This window comes from Piliocolobus tephrosceles, chromosome 13 (assembly GCF_002776525.5).
Source record: "Piliocolobus tephrosceles isolate RC106 chromosome 13, ASM277652v3, whole genome shotgun sequence".
NCBI classification, from domain to species: domain Eukaryota; kingdom Metazoa; phylum Chordata; class Mammalia; order Primates; family Cercopithecidae; genus Piliocolobus; species Piliocolobus tephrosceles.
The window spans coordinates 117,540,294-117,566,182 of record NC_045446.1 but is presented as its reverse complement, the minus strand read 5'-3'; the positions used below and the strand labels follow the sequence as shown (position 1 = coordinate 117,566,182).

Genomic DNA, 25,889 nt, shown 5'->3' with positions numbered 1-25,889 from the left:
AAATAAATGCACAGAATGCAATGGAGAATCACAGATTATCATATTTGTTCCTTACCAGTAGGAATAAATATTGTGTACGAAATAAACAGTGTCCACTCTGTGGGGAGAATGTGGGCTGGAGAGCCGGGAATGTTGGTCTCCAGTCACAACTCTGCATCAGTGTCTGTCTGTGTGACCTTAGGCAAGTCATTGCATTTTTATGCACCTCATTTTCTTCATCAGTCAAATAAATTCATTGCAATGATGACCTGTCAGATTTCTCCTAACACTGACATCCTATGACTTTAGGTAACATTTAAAACAACCAAGGCTTGGAGGGAGCGTAGACTGCCATTCAAGAGGTAGGCAACATGGGGATTTGCATCCTAATCCCCAAATTCTGTTAATAACAACTTAATCATTGAGGAATTTTGGGTGCTTTGGTGAAGGGTTACTTCCACAGAGAAACAGAGATGTTAGAAACTGTTGCCAGCCTAGCTCACCATTGGGGAAATGGAGGCATGTTGTCTCAGGTAGCACTGAACCAAGAGTCATGCCTTCCTCGTGGTCTTCCTTTCAGCTTCCCTTTTCCATGAGCCCTTGCTGCAGTTGCAGCAGAAGGCAGCTCCAGTGCGGGTTCTCACCTGGAGGAGGGAGATGGAAGTCAAGGGTTCAGTAGGTGAAGCAGCCCGTCCAGCTGCTTCTGCAGGGCTGAGCCTGTGGGCTGAGTGATGAGCTTCTTTCATCCAATCTGTGTCTTCTTGATAGACTGCTCTGGTCAGAAATAGTCCCTCCTGCCTGGGGAATGCATTCTGCTGTTAGCCATGGCAGCGCCTCTCCTGACAGACCCAGTGAGTCAGGGCCCCGGCGTGCTGTTTGCACAGAGGGAAGGGCCAGGCCTGCGTGCTTTGGGTGCCCACAGAATGGTGTCTGGGTGGCCACTGGCTGACCCTGCAGTGGGCACAGGCTGCTTGGCAGAGCTGGAGGCGGACAAGAAACCACCTGCCCTGGCTTCCCCAGCCACCCCGGAAGCTACAAATGTACACTGGGGTGTGGCGGCGGTGCAAGAGTGGTGCCCACACATGGGTGTTATCTGAAGTCTCATCTGATTGATGTTATTTCTACATTTTGAGAAAGATCTGCCACAGTTACCCCTCTCTTTCCAAAGCAGGGACCTAAGTTCAGCCTGCCAGTTTTTGGGGAAAAACAAAGAAAACGATCATCGATAACAGTATCGAGTTTATCTGCTGGTGCTTGTGTAAGCATTTCTCTTCTCCACCCATCTTTTCTTTTTTCCTCCTGTTCTGTTTATTTCTAATAGTTATTGAGTGCAAACGTTGTGCCAGTATCCTCATTATTTCGCCCCAGTAGTGAAGCATTATTATTGCCATTTCATAGATGAAGCAACCGAGATTAAACGACCTGCCCAAGGTTGCAAAGCTGCTAAATGGAGGAATTTAGATTCAAACCCAGCTGTAGCTAACTTGAAATTTCCATGTCTGTTGTTTTCAGAATTCTCAGAAATATTTGGGTGTTTGTGGAATTTGGGAGAAATACTAAGGTCCGTTTGTGCATATTGTTTGCTAGTTCATCTTAATTACTTGGCTATATCTGGTAGCATTTTACAGTTTGCCATGTGACTTCACCACATTTGAGCTCATGGTAATCCTTAGAGCTACCAATATTTTACAAATAAGGAAAGTGCAGTGCACCGATGCCAAGTTCCCCTCCCAAGGTTCCAGGGCAAATAAGCAGAGAGTTAGAACGTGAAGCTCCAGTCAGTTTCTCCAAATCCCCTGACATTTGAGTTCAGCCACATGCATTTCTTTGATTAGATGAGTATCTAGTACATTCACTTAAATATAATAATAATGTGAATAATAAATGTTAGCTTGAGATCAAAGTGTCAACAAGGCATTCTCTTCTCTTTTGGCGGAGGTAGATTTCACCCACATACTTTATGTATCTGTAACAAGTCCCACATAGCTGACTGATTATTAAGCTTTGAGCAGGTAGCACTGGTCACTATGCGCAGGTAACTAGGATAACTGAGCTTTGAGCAGGTTGAACAGATCACTATGACATAGGCTCTGGAAAGTTTGTGCAGATATGCATGATGCCAAGGCACTGGCAAAATTGTTGGTAGGCTGGCAAGTTAGTTCCTTCTCAAGGAAAAAAAAATGTGAATGATCCCATAGGTTACTAGACAGACATGCAGTTTCCCTTTGGAGAAGGTTGACTTTGGACTTTGAGAAATACAATTTTTTTTCTTTTAATCTAAAGAGATTTGAAAAGAATAGAGGTCCATTTTTTGTTTACCTATTCGGAACTATAAGGCACATTGCTTTGTTCTTCTGTGCCTCAGTTCACCCCTTTTAGTGAAGGAGGTCTATTTTAATCAGTGAGAGCTTCAGGTAACTGGAGGAATGCTTCAGGGAAAAAAAAAATTTAAAAAAATCATTGTATCTTAGGCTGCATGTTATGGAAAATAACTGTACCAAGGAGGTATACAGAAATTAATGTTGTCTTAGATGAACAATTTTTTCACCCTGCTAGTTTCCATTTGGGACATAGGGTATTTGCTGTGGCACCACGTATAGACACTCAGAGCTTAGCAGAGTTATATCAGATGATCCCCCTAAAACAATGTGGTGTTCCTTACCAAAAAATGTCAGCCCCTCTGGCCGGATCTTATTTTGGTCATTATGGGAGCCAGAGCATGCCAAGGTCAAATGACAGGTTTTTGATCTGGGAAGTATTCTTTTGGCCTCTGGTGTTTCCTTGGGAGTGGGTGTAAACCTTAAGTAGCCAGTAGTGACCTTGGGTACCTCTGGATTACTAGGGAAGAGGAGGTGGGGATGGGAAGTTGGGTGGTACACCTGATTCTGGCAAGAATGAAGATAATAGTTTGAAGTTGGCTGTTTTGAGTCCGGGCACTAGCTTTAATGCCTGCCAGGAAAATGTTATCTTATAAAGCAAATCCCAGTGAGGTCACGAAGTGTGTCTCCTCCTGAAATTGGGGTTCAACACTATGACTTGGTGCCTCCATGTAACGATAGTTTTGGGTTAGGCCTAAGGGGTCCTCGGTCTTAGCTTTGCCTGGTTTGAATCCTTTTTTCTGCTGTTAACTGGGCAGGGTGGTCATCTCATTACCTTCTGTTGTCTGATGGGAGAATCAGGATACCCAAGTCTGGCTTTACTTTAAGCCACCAGATATGGACACATGTCTGTGTTATCTTTGTATTCTTCTCCAAGAAGGATGCTCCTAGTGAGTGAGCTGCCTTTCTTTGAGAGAGAGTGGGAAAGTTAATGAGTTCCCATTTAGAAAGTACTCTGGAGTCTTTGGTGATTCAAGGAGTGTTATTAAATTAGTGGGAGATATGATACGGAGTGGGGATGCTAAATACATATGAGCTCCCCAAGGGTGAGTCGTGTGTGTGTACAGGAAATGCATCCTTGATTTCATATAAGATCAAGAGTTCAGTCTTACGCCTCCCTTGCCTCCTAATGGAAACCAAACATTCTTCAAAACTGCTGGATGCTTGCTTTTCTTTACATAACGCAGTTCAGTTGGATGAGTGAGAGAAGTGAAGCTAATATTTAGAGAGTACCTACTATGTGTCAGATACTTGGCAATGTTCTTTACAGAAATACATCATCACATTCTTTAAACAACCCTTTGAGGTTGATACCTTCATTCCCATTTTGTAGATTAGAAATTGAGTCCAGAATTAAGTTCAGATAATTTGCCCAAAGCCATAGAGTTTTCAAGTCATAAATTTGATCTTAGACCTTTCTAGTTACCAAGGCCTACCTACTTAGACAGAATCCATTGGAGAGAAAACTTTCTAACATTGTTCTAAGAGGTCTTGATTCTTGGCACGTTTTTCTGTGTGATGTGTTCTCTGTCAGGCTTGTCATGATCAGGGGTAGGAAGAATGCACTCATTTCACTTATACATATCTACCATTGGGATGTGTTAGTAGTGGGAAAGTAAAAAACAAAAAACATTTCGCATGATTTCCATGGTGCATTTTCAAATCCAAAGTAGACTCATGGACGGTGGCCAGCCAGATTTACTAAACTTGTGTACAGAATTGGTGCTTTGGCCCCCACTTTCCACATTGGACAATTGAGGAATGAAGTGAGAGCTCCACCCTGGCTTGAGAATTCTCCAGGGAGGGGATGTTCAGAGGCACAAGCCTAGGGCTTGAAGCTACTTGATGCAAGAGGGACGTTTGTAGAAAAGTAAACACTCACACAGAATGAATCAGCGTCTCCATGGTGGACCTGATGTTAACCTCTGATTCAACTGGAGATTTTTAAAAATAAGGAATCTCTTTCTGGATTTCTGAAGGTCTCTCTTGCAGGGAGCTTTGTGGCTTTTCCATGTCTTCCACCCATCCTCTTCTGTAATGGATGGTCTGATGAAAGAACTTTGAAATTTCAGGCTGACTGCAAAGTCTCCAAAGGATCTGGGGTGCTGGGTGAACCAAACAGCGATTTAGTTTTTTAAAGGAGATTGGGCCCTGGGTGACTTACCGCTGGTTTCTCCTGGCTTTGATCAAAATATCCACCTAGTGGCATGGTGCAGGCAGAGAGTGATGAGCAAAGATGAGGCAAGTCTTCAGTTCCCCCCAACTGCCTTGCTTTGTAAGAAAATATTTTCAGTGTTTTTATGGGCAAGCAAGTCCTAAAGAAGTAATACTTGAATTTCCAAAAGCTGGTGCAGAATACACACTAGGCTGTGCCTACACAAGCTAGTCACAAATCTCTTTATGAATCTTCTCTACATTCCTGTTTTGAGGAGCCTAAATGAAATTCACCTTATTTAGTAATTGGTTCTTGGTTCTTATATTTGTCAGGTGGATTTCTTTATGCCACGGGCTTCTTACCATGATCTTACAACACAGAGTTTAGATAAACTCTCTATTTCTCTTTGGGTACGTGAGCCCTCTAAGACAAAGGAGAGATATTTACATTTAGGGTGCTTTATAGTAAGTAATTGAGTCCCTGAATCACACAGCCTCACTTTCATTACGTTGGTTATAATGATATTCCTCGCTGGGAGCAGCACCATGTCCTTTGAAAGAGCAGAGTTTTGAGGTAAGACAGCCCTGGGTTTGAATTCAGGCTTGATCTTTACTAATTTTTCCTTAGACAAATTATTTAACTTCTGTAAACCTTTCCTTTCTGATCCTTACAAAGAAGATAATAATAAAGAGCTTTCAGGGCTGTTGTTAGGATTAGAGATAATTCCTGTGAAATACTTTTATACTTTTTCATTGCCACAGGGGCTCAATAAACCATTATCTTGTAGGTCACCAAATTCTGTACAAAAGTTCATTGCTGCTGTCGCTGTTACTACTTCAGCGGTTGTTAAAACTGTGGTTACTGTTAACCTGGTTGCAGAAAATTTTCCACTTGACACCTCCATAACCAAGTGGGCCAGAGCCGACCCTGTGGCCAGTTCAATTATTTTCAAATGCCTCTCACGCATTTTTACCAAACCTGAGTTAGGGCTTGAGTTACGATTCCAACTCTAAAGCATTATTTTTAGACACTGCCCTTGCCAGTTCAACAAGGCAGCTTTTTGGCATTGACGTTATCAGGATTTAAAATTATTTGAATTGCTGAAGTACTGTCCTCTTTGCCCTGGAGTCCTTTCTTTTCTGGGAGGTGACTTAGCCATTCAAGGTTTAAGAGAAAAACTCTATACCTGATAATACGGCCAGGCAGGATTAGAGCTCCTGTTCTCTCAGGTGTCACTTCCTGAGCCAGGCTGCCGCCGGAAGGCCCAGGTCAGCGAATTCATTTGGCAGCTCCCAGAAGATAATAAGATTCAAGACAGAAAAAGCCCACCGACGTTTCCTTCTTCGCCACAGCTGTCCCTCATGTCCCCAGAAAATGGCCACCCCAGTTCTAGCAGGCTTCCCCTAAGGAAGATGCCTGCAGGAACCGTGCACCTCTGGGGTATGCTGGTTGCTGATTGCAGTGGTTGATTTATAGCCAGAATCTGGCACCTAGAAAAGGGGATCCTGTGTCTTTAAACAGCTGTGCGCCACTGTGTGTAAATGTGCTTGCTAATCCAGTGACTAATTCAGTATATTATAAAGCAGCACTGAGCCGGCTGCCAAGGCAGGGCTGGATCCCAACTGGAGTGGTGTGTAAGGCTCAGAGAATTATGTCTTGAATTCTGCCACACCATCCGTCGCTGAAATCTCATCTGGTGTGTTCTCTGAAGCAGAGTCAGCCCTGGCCTTCTGGTTCCTGTCTGCCCGCTCTGCTCCCTCTCTCTTTCCCTCTCCCTCCCTCCGTTTATTTACTCATGGAGGGTGGAGCCCAGCCCCATCTGAGTCAGGGCCGGGGAACCAATCAGTGGTGCTCTGGGGCATTCCAGGGGCCAAAATTCATGATCCCTTTTGGAAAAGAATTTCCCAAAAAGATCCCTGGCTTCACAGTATTGTGACTGCACCTTCCTCAGTTCCTGTACAGTGAGCCTTCACCGCCCCCGCACCCCACCGCCCTATCCACTTCTCCTCTGTCTTCCCAACCAGGGACTGGAGGGGGAGAGAGCCCTGTTTGATGGAGACTTCTTCCCCATGAGAATCTTAAGCATGTAAGTATAAAGATGCACAAATCACTTTAAATGAGCACTCGGCAGCCTTTTCTGGGAGCATCTTTAGGATAGGGAACTTGAGGGATTTTGTTTGTCTTCTAGAACCTGTGGCCCTTTCTCTTTCGTCCTCACATGAGTGGTCTCAGCAGTTGCAGATACCAGGTGTCTGCCTCTGGAAACGGCCCTTGGCCAGCCTCTCCCACGGTTGGTCTCCCAGTGAGTATCGTGGGGCTTCCATCTCCCAAGGATTTCCAGGTGGCGGAGGTGGCTGTGGGAGATCTCATCCTCTCGTCGTCTTCCCTTTCAGTAATGCCACCATCTGCCAGGGGTGCCATCCTGGACACCTTGCCCCCTTTCTGTCCCTCACGCCCTACACCCAGGACATCTCACATGCACTCCTTCCTACCCCCTCCCCCAGTGCTTCTGGACCCGGCCAGTGCACTCGGTCTGCATTGCAAAACCTTCCGCTTCAGCCGTGATCCCAGCACTCCTCGTGTGTGGGGAGCATGTAGCTATCGCTTGTGTACTTGGGTGGTGTTTGCTTCTCCCACTAGAGGGAAACTCTGCCTGAGGGAGCTGTGGTGCTCATCACCCAGGTACTCATTGTTGGGCTCATAGCAGGGGGCCAGTAGCTCTTTCTCTCTCTGTCTCTTTAAAATTTACTGTTTTTTTTTTTTTTTTAAATTGAGATATAATTGATACAACATAAAATTTACCATCTTAAAGTGTACATGTCAGTGCATTCTAGTACATTCATAGAGTTGTGCAATCATCAATGTCTAATTCCAGAATGTCTTCATCACCCCCAAAAGAAGCCCCATGCCCATGAGCAGTCAGTAGCTCTTTCTGAATGAAAGAATGCTGTGCAGCTAGAAGGAGAGGAGGTGGGCCTGTATTCTTGATCTGGAGCTTGGAACACGCACCTGGGGGAGTGCTGCATCTCCCCAATCTCAAAGGACTTTTTCAGCCCCTCCTTCCTCACCACTTAAGCCCAAAGTTTATTCTGAGGGCTCATTGGTTAGGCTCCACTGTGTAGTGAGCTAGTGTCGTCTGGACAGAGATAATGAGCGCTTTCACCAGCTGCATGCAGACAGTTCAGTCCAGGGAGCTTGGGGCTGTGGTGGCTGCAATTTCCTAATGGCTTCCTGATGAAGCAAAGCCATTTATTAGCAGCGGATGAGGGCTGCACATCCCAGTCTCTCCCTTTCCTACCTACCCAGGCAGATGGAGAGTGGCTTCAGCTCCCTCCGCCTTTTGCATTGATCACTTTTTCTCTGCTCGCCACCCATTGGTTGGTCTCGCCCATTGATCTGGAAATTGGGTCTGCCTGGCGACTTATCACCCTCTTGGGCTTGCTACTGGGAGAGGCGTCTGAGGCTGTCTGCCCCAGGTCCGCCTGGGCGAGACTCTAGGGCAGCAGCAGGAACAACAGAATGCTGAAGACTGGGTGTTTGGGGCCATAAAGAGAGGCCCATTGGGAAGGAGAGGAAAAAAACCTGTGGGACCTAGAAGAGATCACAATGAGGTGGATCTTTCCTGGAACCCTTAGGTCTCTGCCTTCCGACTGCATTTGCCTTCACAACTAGAGCTGCTTGTGTTGCTTCGGGCCATGGCCTTTCTGGGGTTCAACAAATAGCTTCATTAATCAGATAGATCAGATTCAGCTTACTGGCTAGTGCCCCTGATGTTAAGTTCTGGCTTTGTCAGTGGGGTTTGTTGTATTCCCTCAACCCTATCACCATGGCTCAGTGACCCTGTTTGGAATACCAGCAGGACTAGAAGGGTGGTGGTGTAAAACCTTTAAATGATATGATGCACTCTGTCTTACGGTGCTTTTTAGATAAAGGTTCATAGAGCACTGAAGTTAACTACAGTCTTCACTCTTTCTGGATTGACAGGAATAGCACCCTCAAATTTCAGAGCCATCAGACACCGTGGTGTCAGGCTCTTGGAGTTGACTGTTGAAAGTTGCTTGCTTAATATCCCTGGTATGCAACAGGGATGTTTGCTAGCAGGAAGCTTCTCCACCTTAGAGTCTGACCTTTAGTATTCCAGACTTATAACCTGAAATAGGAGTGGATAGCATCATGGGTCTATAAAATCCCATGATGTTTATTAGATCTTTGGATGCCTCGTTCCTCTGTGATTCTTGGTAACTTGGGAAGGAGTAGTGTTTATCCAGAATGATGAACCAGGACTTGATGGTAGTGAAGACATGGGAGAAAGCCTCTCCCTCCCAGTCCACTGCTGTAAGTAAACAGCAATGGTGTAGAGGGAAAAAAGATCCCGAGGGGGAGCCAGGAGTTCTAGAATTAGTAACCATGTGACTTAAAGCAAGTTGATGTCACCTTGAGCTTCATTTTACCCACCAGTCAAAGAAAAGGTTTGAACTAGATGACATCGAAAGCGTTTTCTAATTCTGTATTCCAGAAATAGTTGAGGACCCCTGACCAGTGGCAGAGCTTGGCTCCTCCTTCTCTCCACTTTTCATTCATTTTGTAACTACATCTGCTTGCCAGGAAAGAGAACATCCCTCCAAGGAGTTGTTAAAGTTTTATAGCAAATTCTGTAAATTCCTCTTTTCTGCTTTTTGGCCCTGGATAAGGCTTTATGCATCATATAGCTAGAGTGAGGGCAGGATAGAGGGACAGAGACAGGGGAATGTGTGAACACACCAGGAGAGGACTTGGGCTGATAGTTATTGCTCCAGGCCATAAAAAGGGCCAAAGCTGAAGAGATATAGAGACCAAAATTATAGATTAGGTATGTCTACACAAACCTTGGGGTAGGCTCGGATGATAGGTTTAGCAGTGAGCCTAATGGTTTAGGGAGCGTAAGCATGCTCCCTTCGAAGCTTATTTCTCTAGATCCCTCCTTTTCAGTGCAGGAAACTTGAGCTGGGTCCCCACAGTTATTGCCTAAATCCCTGATGTCTCAGGATTTCTGACTGCTCATTAGGGACATACATTTAGATTTACTGCTCTGTGTGGGGCCTGTATTCCATGAGATGTGCCACGCTGGGGCGGCACCATCAGTTTTTGGTGTGTTTAGCTGGTGTGCCGGCATTATTTGGAGCCCGTGATGGGCGGAGGGACGGCCATCTCATGTGCTTACCAACATTCTCAGGGTGGATATTTCTGCATCTTCTCTGATGTCAGCCTTGCTTTAGGGTAAGAATGTGTGTCTCTCTGCCTTCTCCTGACTCCTACCATGTGGTTCCCATGTGGCTCTTGTGAATTACACTGGGATGATTCAGCAGGGCCCTTAGAGAAGGGAATATTTAGTCTGTTGGGAGCAGGGGATAAGGGAGGAGTCAAGGAAGTAGTGTTTGAATGATGTGCCGTATCAGGTCGGGTGACCTATGCACCCACTTAGATCTTCGCAGTTTGGTATATTTTAGATGGTCAAATGCTTCATCTGAATGTCAGTCTCCGCCATTTGCATAGCATGAAAGATGTACGAGTATGTTTGCTTGTTACGGGCTTGTGCACATTATCTGTTGTCCCAGTGGTTCAAGTTTATGAGAGTACCCTGCAGATGGTCTGGACCCTGAGCATCTTGACACACTTCTGAAGTTGATGAAGAGCATGTGGGGCTGGGGAAGGAACACGATGCATCCCTTTTAACCATTTCTTGGCTCCTAGGGTTCCTTGGCCCTAGCAGTATCCAGCATGTGCCTGCTCTGTGCTTAAAATTTTAAGTTATAAAACATTTAAGTGTTTGCTACTAGTTCCCTCCCAATGGGTTGACGTTATCTGGGATATTGTCAGTAAAATATCTTAAGCTATTTAAAGGAAAAAGAGGAAAAAAATCTTACTTAGATTTTTATATCTCCTTACATATTGGTTTTCCAGGAACAAGGTGGGAAGTTAGTGACAGGAACTTGAGGCCTGAGTGGAAATCTGAAGTTACTGCTCAGGGGATCTCTTTGTTGAGCCCTGAATTTCTTGCCTCTGGGAGATTCCAGCTTTGCACTTGGGATGCTTAAGGTTATAAGGTTGGACAGGATCCAGGGGTTGCAGTTGCTTACTGTTGGTTGCCCATTAACCTAAGGGCTAAGGGCTGAGTGCTGTCGGTGGAAACTCACAATGAAGGCTTGCAGGAGGAGATGCCTGCGGGGGCTCACGGCTGTGCCTCCCTCCCCGTGCCTTCCTCCCTGGCCCAGGCTCTCCGCATATTCAGTTTGGTGTCTATCACAGGCTGATCTACTGGTGGCTCTTTTTAGTAAGCCTGTAGGAGGATTAAGGATACAAGTAACACAGTTGGGGAGGGATTAAAATTGATTATCTCTCCAAAGCCATGTTAGAGCAAAAGGTGAAATTCCAGAAAATAGAGATACCCTCAAAAAGGGGCTGAAATAAAGGGAAGAAGAGGTTGTCCCTGAAATGTAATGCATACATATCTGTGAATTTCAGCTCTTGGCCTCTTTATTTGTCTCCAAAGAAATGAGGAGGGAACTTTCCCAGGGAAAAGCTCCTTTATAGTGCTCCTAAACATGTATAATTAACAGACCTAATCAGACTGTTGTTTCAGAAACCATAGAGTTGACCTCCATCGATTAGTTATTTTTTCCCTTCGCGTTCCCACCTTCCTGCAACCTCTGTAAAGAGAGGCCTTAATTGCTTTGGGCTGGGCAGAGCAGCAGTTACTTTTCTCATCTCTCCCTTCTCAGCAGTGGCTGTATTTTAACAGAAGGCAAGCAAACTTAAGAGAACCTTTAGGCTAAGAAGCAACTATGTGAGGAAAAGAGAAGCCCATTTCTAAGCAGGCAGCCTTCTTGGTGACCTCATCTTCCTCCCAACTTGGGTCCAGTTGGAGCTGTGCATACAGGGCAGACTTCCAGTTCCTCCTGTCTGGGACGAACAGTGGCAGATATAAATAGACCAAGACTTTGTCTATAGCCATTGTTCTCTAACTGCCCATTGTTTCTGGAAGCAAAGCAATGCTGTGGCTGCAGCTCTCTCTCTCTTTATCTCTCTCTCTCTCCACCCCAACCCCTTTCTCTGTCTGTTTTTCTCTCACTGTGCAGGGGTCTGAAATCCAGCTCAGCCATTTGCACTATCAGCCACCTTTGCACTTGCTTGATGCATAGAAACTCAAGGGGAGAACTGGCTCCACAACTGGTAGACCAACTGAATATTGTAACCTCATATTTTGATTCCAGTAATGCTTTTGTCTGAGTCTTTCTGTGATATATTTGTGGTCAAGACAAAGATATGTGGATCTAATGATAGTAAAGTCAGGAGGATTTGTAACTGGTTGAGCAACTATACCCAACGGGTCTTGATTAATGTGTCAGTGTCAGAGTAATGCACAGCCTCTGACATTATGTTATAGGGATCAGTACTTGCTGGTTGCCTTTTCAACATTTTTATTAGGGGCTTAGAATAGAGAAAGATGCAGAAAGCACACTTAGTGCATTGCAGGTGATGCAAAGCTGAGAGTGACAGATAATAGGATGAGCACAGATTCAAGATATAAAAAAGTTCTTAGAAACATGGATTGAAACAAAGTGAAGTTAATATGGGTAAATGTGAAGCCCTCTTGTGAAGTTAATGAAATTCAGTCAATAGGTACAAAACTGGTTCAGTATCAGTTTCTGTGGAGAGGTCCTGGCAATGTCCTTTGAGTGGCTTTTGTAGTTAGGCTGTTAGATCAGTGTTGTCTTGGTCTGCACCAATCAAAGCTTATGGAGTAAGATGATCATCTCATTGTTCCTATGTAACTTCTGAGAAGCACGATGTTCACCTATGAATGCTTATGATGCTCTTCAGGAACGCAGGCTTAGAGGAATGCTTCTAGGTGGAGCAGGGGGAGTGGCCAAAAACCATGCCAACATGAATGGTTGAAGCAATCAAGGAGTTTGGAAACATGGATGGAAGTGATGATAGGAGGAAGAAAGCAGGGAAAAAGCTGCCAGAGGAGGACAGATTCGCTTTGTGCTGCTGATCTCTCAACCAGCAGAACAAGGGCCGATTGATAGAACTCATAAGAAGGCAGATTTAAACTCATTGTGTCTAATCATTTTGAAATAATCATTTTGGCTTCTAAGTGAAATTGTATAGCTCAAAAAGGATGGGGCAACCAAATGTCTTAAGTGAGAAGACTTCTGGGGAAGTATGGTGGTCGTTTTTCAGGTCCTGCCCTGCCCTTGATGACCGCTCATCATCAAGTACTCCTCCATGGATCTGGAAGCTGGGACAGGGTGTGCACGCATACTGTGTTGCTTCCGTGCCTGTGGCTGCCGTATTGAGAATCCTTGTCTGCTGTACTGGGAAAATGGACTTGCATATTCTTATTTTTCATTGTGGTTTCCCTAGGTTGAAAACAGACAGTTGTACTGTGTGAATGTGTATGAGTATGCTTTTTCCTTCTCTGTCCAGATTTATTTATTAAAAGAAAAACACATCTGCATAAAAAAGCCTTAGAACGCAGGAAGAATGTCCACTTTGTTTTTCTTTCTGTAGCACCAAGACGTGGGGTTTCAGCTTCCTCTAAGAAGTTTTTGAAGACTGGCTTTCATCTCAAACAAGACTTTTTCCCATTGGAAAAATGGTCCTTTTTTGGTTTAAAAATGTATTTATATAATGTATAAATAAATAAGAAAGTTGAGAGAGAATTTCCTTTCAAAATTGGTGAAAAAATGTTGCTTTCCGAACATCATTAATTGGGAGTCAGTTCTTGCCTCTTCTCAGGCTATTGCCACTCTGCATTCTGTTTTCTTTATTCTGGTTTACGATTTTCCAATATTCCCTTTCTCTGCTTCCTCCTTTCTTTCCCTCTCTCCTCCCTTCTTGGCCAGCTCTCCTCCTCTCTCTGCACCCAGCTCCAGCCTTCTCCCTTGGCGGCTACCCGCATGGCCACTGCACCACCTTCCCAGCCCCCGTTCCTCCTTCCTTTCTCAAAGCCTTTCTTCCTTCTGCCCTTCCAGGGCTAGCTTTGAACGCCTGAAGCCCTCACTGGAAGAGGCCTGTCTCTGTGTTTGTTTCCTGCGTGGGAGGGAGAGGCAGGCCTTGAGAAAACAGTTCAAAAGTGCAGAAAAACTTTACCTCTTCCAGCCTAAATAAACGGGCTCTACTCCATTTGTTTGCCCAGATTTTTCCTTCGCCCATGGAGAAAACTCCTCATCGTACACCTTGCCCAGTCTGGCCTTCGTGGTGATTCTCAGCACCACTCTCCCAATGCTTGTTTTGCCCCCTGACCAAGTGCCAAGTGGGCCCCGACCCGAGGTTTGACCAGGCCAGTTCTGGGTAGGATGTGCGACGGAGCCTGCTGTCGGCAGAGCGTCTCAGGGATGGAGGTTCTTCCCTGCTCCAGAAAGAGCTTTTTCTGTAAATGAAAATGTTGGAGAAAATGAAGAAATAAATGTTACCATGCCCCATCATTTTTGCCTCGTTTGCTTTTAATTTTGTGAATAGGTGCAGGGAGAAAACACCTGGCTTTAGTGTCTGAAGATGTGGGATTGAGTCCTTGTTATCTCACTTTACTGGCTTGACAATCTTCGTTAAGTCACCTAAGAAACCTTTGTGAGCTTCGATTTCCTTACCTACATGATAAAGATAATACTACATGTGCTTGTTTTGAAAAATCATACGAGAATATTCAAGAAAACACTTTCTAAAAGATATAGTCCTATTCAAATAGCAGGAATGATAATTATAGGTGGGAGTTAAGTGAAATTAAAATCAATTGGTTACCCCAATTCACCAGCATCTGCAAGATCTCACAGGATGAGGCCTCAGAGGCTGTTATGTAAACCAGAAGTAGTGGAAGCTGGGATTATAGCAAGATGTAGTTGTCAGATATTCTCCATTGTCTTCCTGGGTGAGGTTATCGTATGTCACGTTGGTACCAAAAGCCTTATGATCCTGTCATGAGAATTTTAGTGAAGGCAGGCAGGAGTTTTCTTCATTCTAAAGTGTAAGATGTGGGAAGAACCAATAGGATGCCATGTGGTTCTATGCAAAGCCGTGGAGAAGGTCCCAACTCATTCTTTCCTCCTGAGTAATGTAGAGACCATGGCTCTGTGTTTTTCATGACAAAGAAGTCACACTGTTCTGGGACATTTAGGAACTGTAAAATATGTCATGTGGTGGGAGTCAAGTGTAATTATCTATGCAGGAAATGCTTTGAAACATGTAAAGTACTTTGTAAATGACTTGAAATGATCATTTAAGAAGCTTAAATGATTCTTTAATGTACCCTATTGAGGTGGTCTTTGTACACAGGAATCATAATCTCAATAGCTAAAACTTCCTTTTAAATTGCTTGAGTGTCATTAATTTAGAGGCCCATAAATGACAGTTACAACGCAGCTTGGGTTTTGGCAGATTCCAAACACATAGAAAAGAATTCTCAGCATAAAATTATACCTTTACTTTGTGCCATATTGATTCTAAGGTGGAACTCTTAGGATATTTTTACAACCAAAAGTCATCTTAGGTGCATTGGATTCATGTAGTTCTAAAGTGTCATGGCAAACATATTTTAGATGCTGATTGTTGCAAGAAGTATTTTCCCCTTAGTAGACTGGAGGATGCAGAATAGGTAAGAAATTAGTCTATTCTGTTAGAAAAAAAAAAAAAAAATGCTGGTTTCAGGGGATGTCAATTTCCATTTCTATCTCAGAATCTAATTTTTGCATTTGTCTTTCTTATTTTCTCCGTCGCTTGTTTGTAGCTGGAGAAATTGCCAGATTCCTTCTTGATGCTGCTGTAAGCATTGGGAAATGAAATCTTTTTTTTTAAGTCTATATTTTATAAGATGCTTTTCAGTATAATCAAGTAGCCAATGATTTGTTGAGCACCTACTATGTCTTACGCTTTGGCATTTTCACATACAGTCCACTTAATCCTCACAGCATGGCAGGTAAAGCATCCTAGAGAATGAAAGCGAGCTTCGTCTGAGGGGCTTTGAGACCTGGTTTATGTACCTTCACTGCCAGGCTGCTAGAGAAAAACACATATTTACAAGCCTTTCCAGCAGGACACATTCATTCATGTATTTCCTATTTTAGGCCATTTGCCCAATGTTTAGGGTGGGAGATTTGAACTAGTCTAAGGAAAGAGCGAGACAATTTAGCTACAGGACCCAGGGGGCAGTTCTGCTTTCTGGCTCGGATCCTGGAACGGAAGAGCCTCTCTGGGTTTCCCTGAACACCTGGAATTGATTTGGGTTTTGCTCTGACTTCGAAACATTTGCTGAGGTGGAGGGTGGTGGAGGAGGTAGGAAAGAAATAAATCCAGTGATTAAAAATAGCTTGTGCATGTCAGGTGCCTGAACGAATTTGGGAACATGCCTGCAATCCCTTTTGTCTGGCAGGTCTGAACTCCGGCGCTGCCGAATTACAACTGCTTTCATTTGTTTTTCCTGCTTCCCTACCATGTAATGGTCAAGGGCTCATTGGAACCATGTGTGAGCCTGGTGAGTCACCAAATCCTCAGGACTTCAGTGGTAATAATGTGTTAAAACTCCTTTTGGGGGATGGGGCAGAAGGTGGATGAAGGGAAGAGGGAGAAGTCTGAGGTCACTTCCTACAGATGTTCAGTGTGCTGAGCCCTCTCTACAGGCTTCTTTCTCAGGCCTGGCTGCAGGACCTGAAACCAGCTTCTCCATGCAATTTGGAGCTGCCTTGCAGGAGACCATCTCTTTTGTCTTAGGGCAGCTTCCCTCTGCGGAGAGGCATCTCCTCAGAGTTGGCACGTTGTACCCAAAGAGCGTGCTTTCCCTAGCGGCTGTGTGCATTGGCAGCAAACCGAGATACTGTAACTTGAGACTGGCTTGCATTTTTGGTCAATCAGGTCACTGGAGGGTGAATTGGGGATTTTCTATGCAGCTTCTTCTCCCTTCTTTGCAGTGGTTTTTATTGGCTGGTGACTTCGAAAGGGTTAGGTATTAAAAGAAGGTCAGAAACCCAGTTGTGTGTTTCCTAACTCATATGAGTCTGTTCCAGGTCCCATGGTATACTATTGTTTGGCACAATAATAGACGGTTTGGTTGGGATGGGTGGCTTCAGCATGGGCACTGAGTCATTTATTGCTTTGCTCTTGCTGGAACCAAGAGTCCTGCATTTCCCCCATTGTGTTGTCACATCATTGGGTTTATGAAAATATAGCCAAGGGGCTGAGGAGGGACATTTGTCTCCCTTCTTTGCATTAACCTTAACCAGAAACTTTGTGGATTATAGCACCTCCCCGAGCTGGAAGTCCTGCCTGCCTGGTTTCTAGTGCCTCTCACAGGAATCGCTTACCACTCCCTTCTACTCTACTTCCACCCCGCATTTATATGAATGAGAGAGGGCAGTAGAGACTGTCTTTCTTTGAGATTCCTTTGCACATTATTCTGAGATCATTAGCTTCTTTATCAGGAGAGTCCTCTTGGAGACCAGTGACCACTTTCCAGGGGTCATCAACTTGAGAAGCAGAGCTATCTGTCAGTGTGGCTGCAGCCATTTCTCTATTTGTATTGGTCTGAAGGGGTAAAGGTGCCTTATCTCCTACACTGGGACTTGTTCTTGGCAGTTCGGCAATGGTCTTACCTTTCACACTGCCCTTTTGTGCTGACCAGAACTCCCAGCCTTTTTATTTTAGTTTTTGCACACTTTAGTTACAGTTGTAAGTTCATGAGGATGTTGACCATTAAGATGAAATATCACTGCAACCTTCTGCTTGTAGGAAGTGGAAGTCCATAGAACTGGCTTGCCATCTTGATTTGAAATCATCTCTCTGTGATCTAACACTGGCACTTTCCAGATCATGACAGTGTTGCTTTGAAAGAAGTTCTGTGGTTCAAATGGGCCAATGCATGAAATATAGACCTAGATTTAAGCACGAGAGAAAGTAACTTGAAGCCTTTTTTTTCTTTTTCCTTGAGTTTATTTGCCTTTTATTGGACTTTAACTGTATGATCTCCCTTTATCTAAAAAATATCCTTGTGACAATGAAATATTTGTGGGTGAAATGACTTGTCTGGGATTAGGTGTATAATTCTTCTGCGTGCGTGTATGTGTGTGCATGTGTGTGGAAGATGAAATAAAAACGGGTAGTATTGATAAATGTTGAGTAGAGTTTCTCTCTACTTTTATGTATGTTTGAAAATTGCCAAATAAAAAATGTAAAACTCTATGAGGGATATAGACACCACCTATGAACAGACCTCTTTTAAAAGTGAATTGAGTAAGTGACTTATCCACTGTGTCTACACTAATGGCGTAAGTGAAATCAGAACCCATAGATTTTGATCAACGAGTTGTCAACAGTGCATGCCCCCCTCTCTCTTTTTTCTTTGTCTTTAGAATCCTATCTTTCAATTTGGAGAACTGTTCTTTTATCCTCTCCATGTGGACCAGAAGGTTTATTCTTGGTTTACTTTTACTTTAAAAAATATATTTCAGTAAGCCTCTATGTAACAAATTAAACTTCTGTTATATGCAAAGTTACCCATTAGGTTGAGTCAGGGTTGCACATAAACAGAGAAGGAAGCCAGGTTGTCACTTGACCCATTTGCTGCATATGGAAGGAAGCCTCACTTGACTGAGTGCCAGGAAAGGAAAAGATTATAGTTGATTCTGTAAATGGCTGTTAATTATGTTCTTACGGGGCTAGCTGTATGAAACCCTGGGTTTCTTGGAATGGTTGTAAGTTTTTAATCACTCCTAAAATCTTTTAAAGTAAGAAAGGAAAAGTCCCATTTGTTTCTTTCTCAGCTCTGAAAATGTTGGTTTTCCTGGATATCTGATCCATTTCTGTTTGCAGTGGACTAGAGAGAAAGGCCCTGAACTTTAAGAGTTAGAAGAGTGGCTTCTAGTCACTCTTCCAGATAGTCCCTCATGGCCTTGTGACTTTAGGTCAAACTCTTGATCTCTCAGGGCCTTGATTTCTTCATATGTGAAATGGGGACCTTGTGATACCTTTCCAGGCCCCTCAGCAGTTTTATGTTTAGAGGATATGTTGGAGTAGTGTATGTGAAGAGTCTTGACAAACTGTAAAGCATTTCTCAGGTATAAGGCATATTACTCACTCTTGGTATTTCTTTCATGCTGCTATTGAGTGTGACCATACCCAGCATACATGACTGGTATCATAATCTGATGGGGTTGGGCCCAGTTCAATGGTCATGCAAAACTGGGACATGTACCTTGGATTTCTTGTCCTTGGCTGTATCCCTCATCTCCTAACCCTAGGATCCCAGATGCTCCAGTCTTCCCATGATCATTGATTGAGAATGGTGAGAGAATAAACTTGTGAGGTCAGTAAGACCAGATGTCTTGAACTTCTTGCGGAACAAAAGCCACCTAGTGTTTAGATTCTGTGTGCCATTGTTGGTAAGAGCCATTCAGTTTCAAATAACTGAAAAGAATGGTATGAAAAGACACATGAAACACCCTGGAAGGGTTCTTGGAAACTGAACAGCTCTTAACTTTGAGTTACATGTAAGTGAATGGAAACCCTTGTTTTACGTTTCACTTGAAACATCTATGAGGTGGTTCAGGGGTAGGCCACAATGAAAAATGAGCAGATGTTTCCCCGCATTCAAAATGCCACTAGCTTATTCTTCTGCAGATTCAGGGAAAGCTACCTGCTCACTTCTGTCTAAATACTGTGCAATCTTGTAATGGTTATTTAATCACCAGCTTCTACACAACTGTCCTTTCAGAGGTCTAGGGGAACTCCTATAAATATTAACTGAAATGTGGGGTCCCAAGGAATAATCAGTGGGCAGGAAATCTAATATAATTGCAGTACACTTATGTCCTCATTTTCCAGTGTGTTTAGAATCTCCACTGTGTTGGCATAGTGTTTCTCCAGGGCAGATTCTCAGCATTTTGAAACAAGTATGTTATTTGAATTTAAGATATTACAATTATTAGCACAAAGGAGATTTCAGTATTTTTCCATAAAATAGAATTAGTTAATGTCTATGGAGGTATTGATTAACTTCCAGACACTGATTCTAAAATTAGAAATATTTTGTACCTAATGTAAAAATATTATAATAGGTAATGAAGTAAAGTATTTTAAGAGTAAAGAAGTATCTGCTTAGGCTAAGTCACGTCAGATTTTCCACCTGTGTAATGATGTTATTACTGTTTTTGATGAGTATAATCAACAGAACTGCTACAATCTGCAGACAACATAAAGGGAATTTTTGAATTAGTATTTTCTATGATGGGTTTATTTTCTATTTAATACACACTTTTGAACATGATCAGTCATCATTTAAGTGCAATGCTCACACAACTGAAAAAGACAATCTTTGCCAACTGTTCACTTACTTATAGAGGGGAGTTTGACCTTTTTTTTCTTTTTTTAAAAAACTACAGTTCCACATTTTATAGGATAAAGTTCTGACTTTTATGTCTAAATCCTTTGACTCCAAGGACAATGCTGTGTCTTCTCTGGAGCTGATCAAGTCCAAATGCAGGTGTCCTAAGTGGACAGGGATGGTTCCCCTCAGCTGGAATGTGAGCCATTTTTTTCAGAGATCTAGCACTTGAGTCTCACAGCCAGAGGGGCAGAGCCAGGCACCTCTGACGGGGCCCCAACAGCACGTGGAATGGGCTTGTGGAGGTGGCATTGAGATGGAAAGGCAAAAGTAATTCTAGCTGCTTTCCTCGGAGAGAACAAGCGAGAACCCAGAAGTGCCTGCCCCCTGACAGGAAGCAGAAACCTACGTGGAGAATTGTCAGCTCAGCAGTCCTGTCCAGACCACACTGTCAGGGCATGTGGAGTTATGGGAGCCAGAATCAAGGAACTTCTTTTTCAGGCTTTCTGCTGTCATCCTTGGCTGTCACCTCACACTGGCATCCCACTGTCCTAGCTTTCATGTTGAGAAGATTCTGGGGGCCTCCTAGTCAGTCTCATCCGTCAGTTCCCGTTGCAGCAGAACCACTGCTTGTCCATTTGGCCTGACCTGTATTTTCCACATGTGTTGTCCTGGCCAATTTCCGCCATCAGTAAGGTCCTTTTCATCAAGTCATAAATCTAATGGAGGGAACAAACACTCACAACAAAACCCACACAGTTCAAGTTCATGAATTCGTGTTGGATGGGGGTGAAGGGAGGAAAGTTGCTTCAAATTTGGAAAAATATAATTCACTCAACATTTGTTGATTGACTCGTGTGTTTAGCCGTGTGCTGGGAGCTGAGGCTGCCACGGTTGTTTCTTCTCTCAGAAGTGATACTCCCTGGTTAACTAGAGAGCCCTTTTCTGTAAAGTAAAACTGATTTCTACTCTAAGGGAAGACATTTCTGGACCTGCCACTGAGCTGTTCTTGGAGGTGTAGAGTGGGGATGGAGAGGGAGCAGCCATGAGTTTCTTAGTGACTCATTTGATGATTACTCCATTGTTTGAAGGGCTGGATGTTATGTAATCAACACTCTATCCCCTCCCCCAATTTCTTCCCCCTAACAATCTGGGATTTTCCGTCATTCTGTCAACCTTTCTGGAGACATGTTGATTTTTTCCACTAGATTTTTTTTGGGCATGTCCAGGGCAACCCAAACTCACCACTCCCTGGAACTTCAGATTCCTCATCATTGGCAAGGCCTGGAAGAGCAGCTAGGGAGCCCTTCTGTTCTTCTAGAGCACAGCCTGGACTCTAGCGGTTTCCTGACAGCATCGCTAAAAGCAAACAGGAGAGAAAGTACCTCCTTTCCTTCTTTTATGCAGTGTAATTTCCACTTAGTTCGACATTCAGAGGCAATATGTTTGCTCCTTTTTTCGGAGATTTATCCTATGTTTTAATTTAATTCAGCCCATAACATATTCTTTATGTCCGGGGAATATTTTTTAACCAACCAAAGTTTAGAAACAGCCAGTTGAAGAATTTCTGTAGTAGCCTTGCCTGGAACTTGGTCACTTTATAAGTCAGTTTCATGGGATACACTGAAGATTCCGGTTGCTAGAAATCACTTCAGTAAAGTGTATCACTGTCAAAAGGTGACAGGAAAGCTAGTAGGGATTCTCAGCTCATGTCTTTGTTTATTCGCTTTTTGTGGGAAATTGTGCCTGAGGTGAATTCAGAAGATGTTTAAGTTCAGCTCTATTTATGTACCATCACCATGAACATGGTCCACAAATACAGGAGGATCTGGATGGACATAGCAGAGATTAAGGTGCATGTGGGTATAGCAAATGATGATACATTTGCAAATCTGCAGGCTGTAATGCCTCACTCTTCTTCACTACTGACACTAACCAAGCACTTCAAATTGGCTCACTTATGTTGTCCGCCTTGCCACTTTTGTAGTCAAAGCCACCATCGTCTTTCACCAGGACTGATGTAGTAACTTTCTAAAATGTTTTGCTTATCCATTCATACTCACCTCCTAAATCGCTCTTTACAGAACGGGTAAGGGGATCTTAAAACAAAATGATCTTTTTTTAGTTGATGCTGATGTCACTGCTCTGAGGACTACACTTTGAGAACCACTGATCTGGAGTATTCTCTTCTTCCTAAATTCTCATGTATCCTTCGCATCTCAGGTCAAATGTCTGTCTTCTAAGGGAGGCCTTTCCTGTTTCCTTCAGACATCCAGGAATTCCTATTGCACATTAACGTTGCATCATGTACGTCTTCTTTGAAGCTCTTATTGATGTTGTATTTGAACACTTAACTGTATAAATAGGTTTGTAGTGGCTGAATCTACTGCAAGAATCAGATAGCTAGCTCCTGTAGAGACTATTTCTGTATTGTTCACTGTTGTTTCTTTGACTCCTTGCACAAAGCAAGTGCTAGATAGCCATTTGTTGAATGAATGAATGAATGAATATTATTTCCTTTGCATAGGTAACTTAAAGCATGTAGTAACGTTAATATTCTTGGTAAATGTGAAAGACAAGCAGGGACTGTGTATAAATTAGTAGAGGTGTTCAGGAAGAGTAAACACATTTGTTTGTCAGGGATGCAGGACACTTTAGGCCTAGCACAATGTGGAAAGCCCCTTAAATTTTGCCTGCTCATGCCAGTACAGTGGCTCATGCCTATAATTCCAGCACTTTGGGAGGCTGAGACAGGTGGATCACCTGAGGTCAGGAGCTTGAGACCAGACTGGCCAACATGGTGAAACCCCGTCTTTACTAAAAATACAAAAACTAGCTGGGCATGGTGGCACATGCCTGTAGTCCCAATTACTTGGGAGGCTGAGGCAGGAGAATGGCTTGAACCCAGGAGGCAGAGGTTGCAGTGAGCTGAGGTCACGCCACTGCACTCCAGCCTGGGCAACAGAGCGAGACTCTGTCTCAAAAAAGAAAAAAGAAAAAATGTCCTGCTGTGTTGCTCTGGTGAGGATGCTAGCACAGTTGTTTCTCAGCTTGCCTTCTTACAGTCCATTTGTGACGTTTTATGAGTGGTTCATTACCTATGTAATTTTTGTTATTCATATGCAATTTTTTTCCTGCAGATATGGAGTGTGCAGATGTCCCACTATTAACTCCGAGCAGCAAAGAAATGATGTCTCAAGCATTAAAAGCTACTTTCAGTGGTTTCACTAAAGAACAGCAACGACTGGGGATCCCCAAAGGTATGATTTTGTAGTTGGAAAAAGAGTGATTGGGGTCAGACCCTTCGGGAAGACTCATTTTCTCACCTGGAGTGTGTGAGGCAGTCGTTACACTAACCACATTGGAGTCAGCAGCTGTGGGCCATGGCTGCCATCTGTTAGGGCATTCATGACACACACACTGAGGCTGCCCCATCTCCTGGGCTTGTCCCTGCCATCTTGGTATGAGGACAGTGGTCCTCAAACTTGCCTGCTCACTAGAATCACTTCTGGATCTCTTGGAGCAGCTCTGACGTTGGGCGGTACACCTGCTGTCATCTGAACTTCTAAGTGTCATTGGCGGGTGCAGCCAGGTTAAACCTCAGGTCATGTACGAAGATTGCATGTTATCAGTACTAGAGTGCTACTCAAGGCATGGCTTACCATAGTACAGACTTTGCAGAGTATCTGGTGTAATACAGGCACCTAATAATGTTATTACCAAGTGCCATTTGAATGACTTACTACTACTAATTGCTACAATTATTACCACTATAATTGGCTAAGATAAAAAATAATTGAGAGTAATAGTCTCAAGTATATTATAAGTTAAGAGCAGAGAGAGGCATGAGCAATCTCTTGTTATTATTGCTATTAAAGAAGCCATTTGTTCTCTTGTTCAGGGCTTTAAAAAAGTCCAATGGGAATAAGGCAGTGAAAGAGGAGATTCATGGAAATCTTTGCCTGCAAGGGCAGAGAATACTCACGTGGTACTTTTTGGCTGGCAGTAGTGACCTCCTAGCTGGTGAAATAGAGAAGGCGGAGATGTTGAATGTGGAGGGGAGGGTTATGGAAGGTACTCGATGTGCAGGCTAGGCTGGTGCTTCCTCATTCGATGAGTAAAGATAGCATTCTCAGCTAAGTTCCGTTCCTTCAGTGTCCTCTCTGAGGCTTGGATAGGAGTTAAGAGCCTGACCTGCTGGATCTTCATCTGATGTCTTTCCTCAGACCCCCGGCAGTGGACAGAAACCCATGTTCGGGACTGGGTGATGTGGGCTGTGAATGAATTCAGCCTGAAAGGTGTAGACTTCCAGAAGTTCTGTATGAACGGAGCAGCCCTCTGCGCCCTGGGTAAAGACTGCTTTCTCGAGCTGGCCCCAGACTTTGTTGGGGACATCTTATGGGAACATCTAGAGATCCTGCAGAAAGGTAAAATGTGGAAACAGGGAGAGGTGGAGGTTATGTGGGGTTGCTGTGGGAGGGGTAGGGGACTCACCCAATGGTGTGACGTCGATGCCTTTCTTTGTGGGAGTCCTGTTGTAAGACGTATGTGGGGATGTGCCTGGTACACTGCTCAGCGTATAGCAGGTACTCTTAGATGAGTGTTAATTTCTTTTTCTTCTACATATTGGGGGTCCAGATATTAATCTTCTGCAAGATTGTACCTCTGAAGCTTCTTGGATTGCAACATTCTAATCCAGGTCCTTATCTCAAACTCATGCCCTGTTTGAACAAGCAGTGCCCACAGCCAACCCAAGAATAGTTTGTGTGTGTGTGTGTGTGTGTTTCTGCAATCTTAATACATACTGCCTTGATGCATGGCCACATAATACCTGATCACATCTCGGGAAAGCTTAGCTTCTGAGAGCATATTAATAAGACAGATTTCTCTGCCCACTAACTGGATTGGAATTGCAGTAGTGCATCATACCTTTTACATCTGGAGCAGGAACTGGGGTTATATCAGGACGCTGTGTTGCAACCTTGTAATGACATGGCCTCCCCTAACAGCCTCTTCCAACCTTTTTGGACCAAGTGACTCATGTACCACAGTCCTGGCTGAGTATAGAAACAGCAGCAGGCGGCAAACTTGGGTGTTTTTGCGCTTATTTTTCTGATTTTTTCTTAAAATAAATTGCAGTTACCAGCAGTCAGCAGTGCCCTCCAGCTGACTGTAAGCCTAGAAGCCCATTGCCCTCTCTAACCCAGGCCCACCCTTTCCCTGTGGTCACCAGCTCGAACTCTTGGCACAGACGCTGGGGGAGGGGGGCAAAACTCAGGATTAGCACTTTTACCCCACATAATACCTTCCTTTGTTTAAGAATATATTCCACTCTACAGTGCTCAAGAGAGACCCAATCTAGATTTCTCTGTGCTCAAAAGTGTTATCTTTGTTCCTTCTCCTCACCTTCTGTTGAAAAACAAGACATAAAGGAACACAGGAAAGAACTAGGTGCGTCTTTCTGTGGCTGCTTTTACCGAGGATGGCAGGCAGTTGCACAGGCTTCCCCAAAGCACTGGCGTGTTCTCCGTGCACAGACACCCACCCATAGGTGTTGACATGAGCAGCCTGTTTATAGAGGGAAATGATATGGCAGGCTCCTAAAGATCTGATTTGACTGTTGACTTCTAAACACAATAGCAGATTCCATCAGACTGTGTAACCCAATATATTCTACTAAGAGGCTGTTTTCCTCCATTTATCACAGTGGAGCTGCCAGGTGTTTTGGGCTATCTAAGCCTGTCTCTGATCGTAGTTACAATTAATATCTTTCATGTCTCCTTGTTTCCAAAGTGCTTTCAAATACATTTTCTCTTTGGATTATCAAAATAACCGTGTGAGACAGTAAGGACAAGTCCTATTATTATCTTTGTCTGTAAAATGAAGCTCAGGCTAGCAATTTCTTCAATATCACTCATCTCCTTAAACTTCATTTTATTTCAGCTTTCAATACATGTTTAATTTCTTTTATTTGTTTATTTTTTGAGACAGAGTCTCGCTCTGTCACCAGGCTGGAGTGCAGTCGCGC

At 43.7% G+C, this 25,889-nt stretch overlaps 1 protein-coding gene and 1 long non-coding RNA gene across 6 annotated transcripts in view; one reads left to right on the top strand and one right to left on the bottom strand.

Moving 5' to 3' along the window:
- The window catches only part of ETS1 (ETS proto-oncogene 1, transcription factor), a 63,286-nt gene that overhangs the window by 9,128 nt on the left and 28,269 nt on the right, over positions 1–25,889 (top strand). For 2 of the 4 annotated variants that reach the window (XM_023208621.3, XM_023208619.3), the window contains exons 2-4: positions 15,920–16,021; positions 23,002–23,121; positions 24,088–24,288. In XM_023208621.3, the coding sequence (XP_023064389.1) occupies positions 15,920–16,021; positions 23,002–23,121; positions 24,088–24,288 (423 nt within the window). The remainder of the gene's footprint in view (positions 1–15,919; positions 16,022–23,001; positions 23,122–24,087; positions 24,289–25,889) is intronic. The other 2 variants (XM_023208622.3, XM_023208620.3) reach the window with 1 other exon arrangement.
- LOC116418415 lies at positions 19,770–24,311 on the bottom strand. Of its 2 annotated transcripts, none has more exons than XR_004228423.1 (3): positions 23,847–24,311; positions 21,107–21,689; positions 19,770–20,580 (listed from the first exon to the last, which is right to left on the bottom strand). It is a non-coding gene; the product is annotated as an uncharacterized LOC116418415 (long non-coding RNA). The 2 variants fall into 2 exon arrangements; XR_004228422.1 differs by having other exon boundaries at positions 21,107–21,220.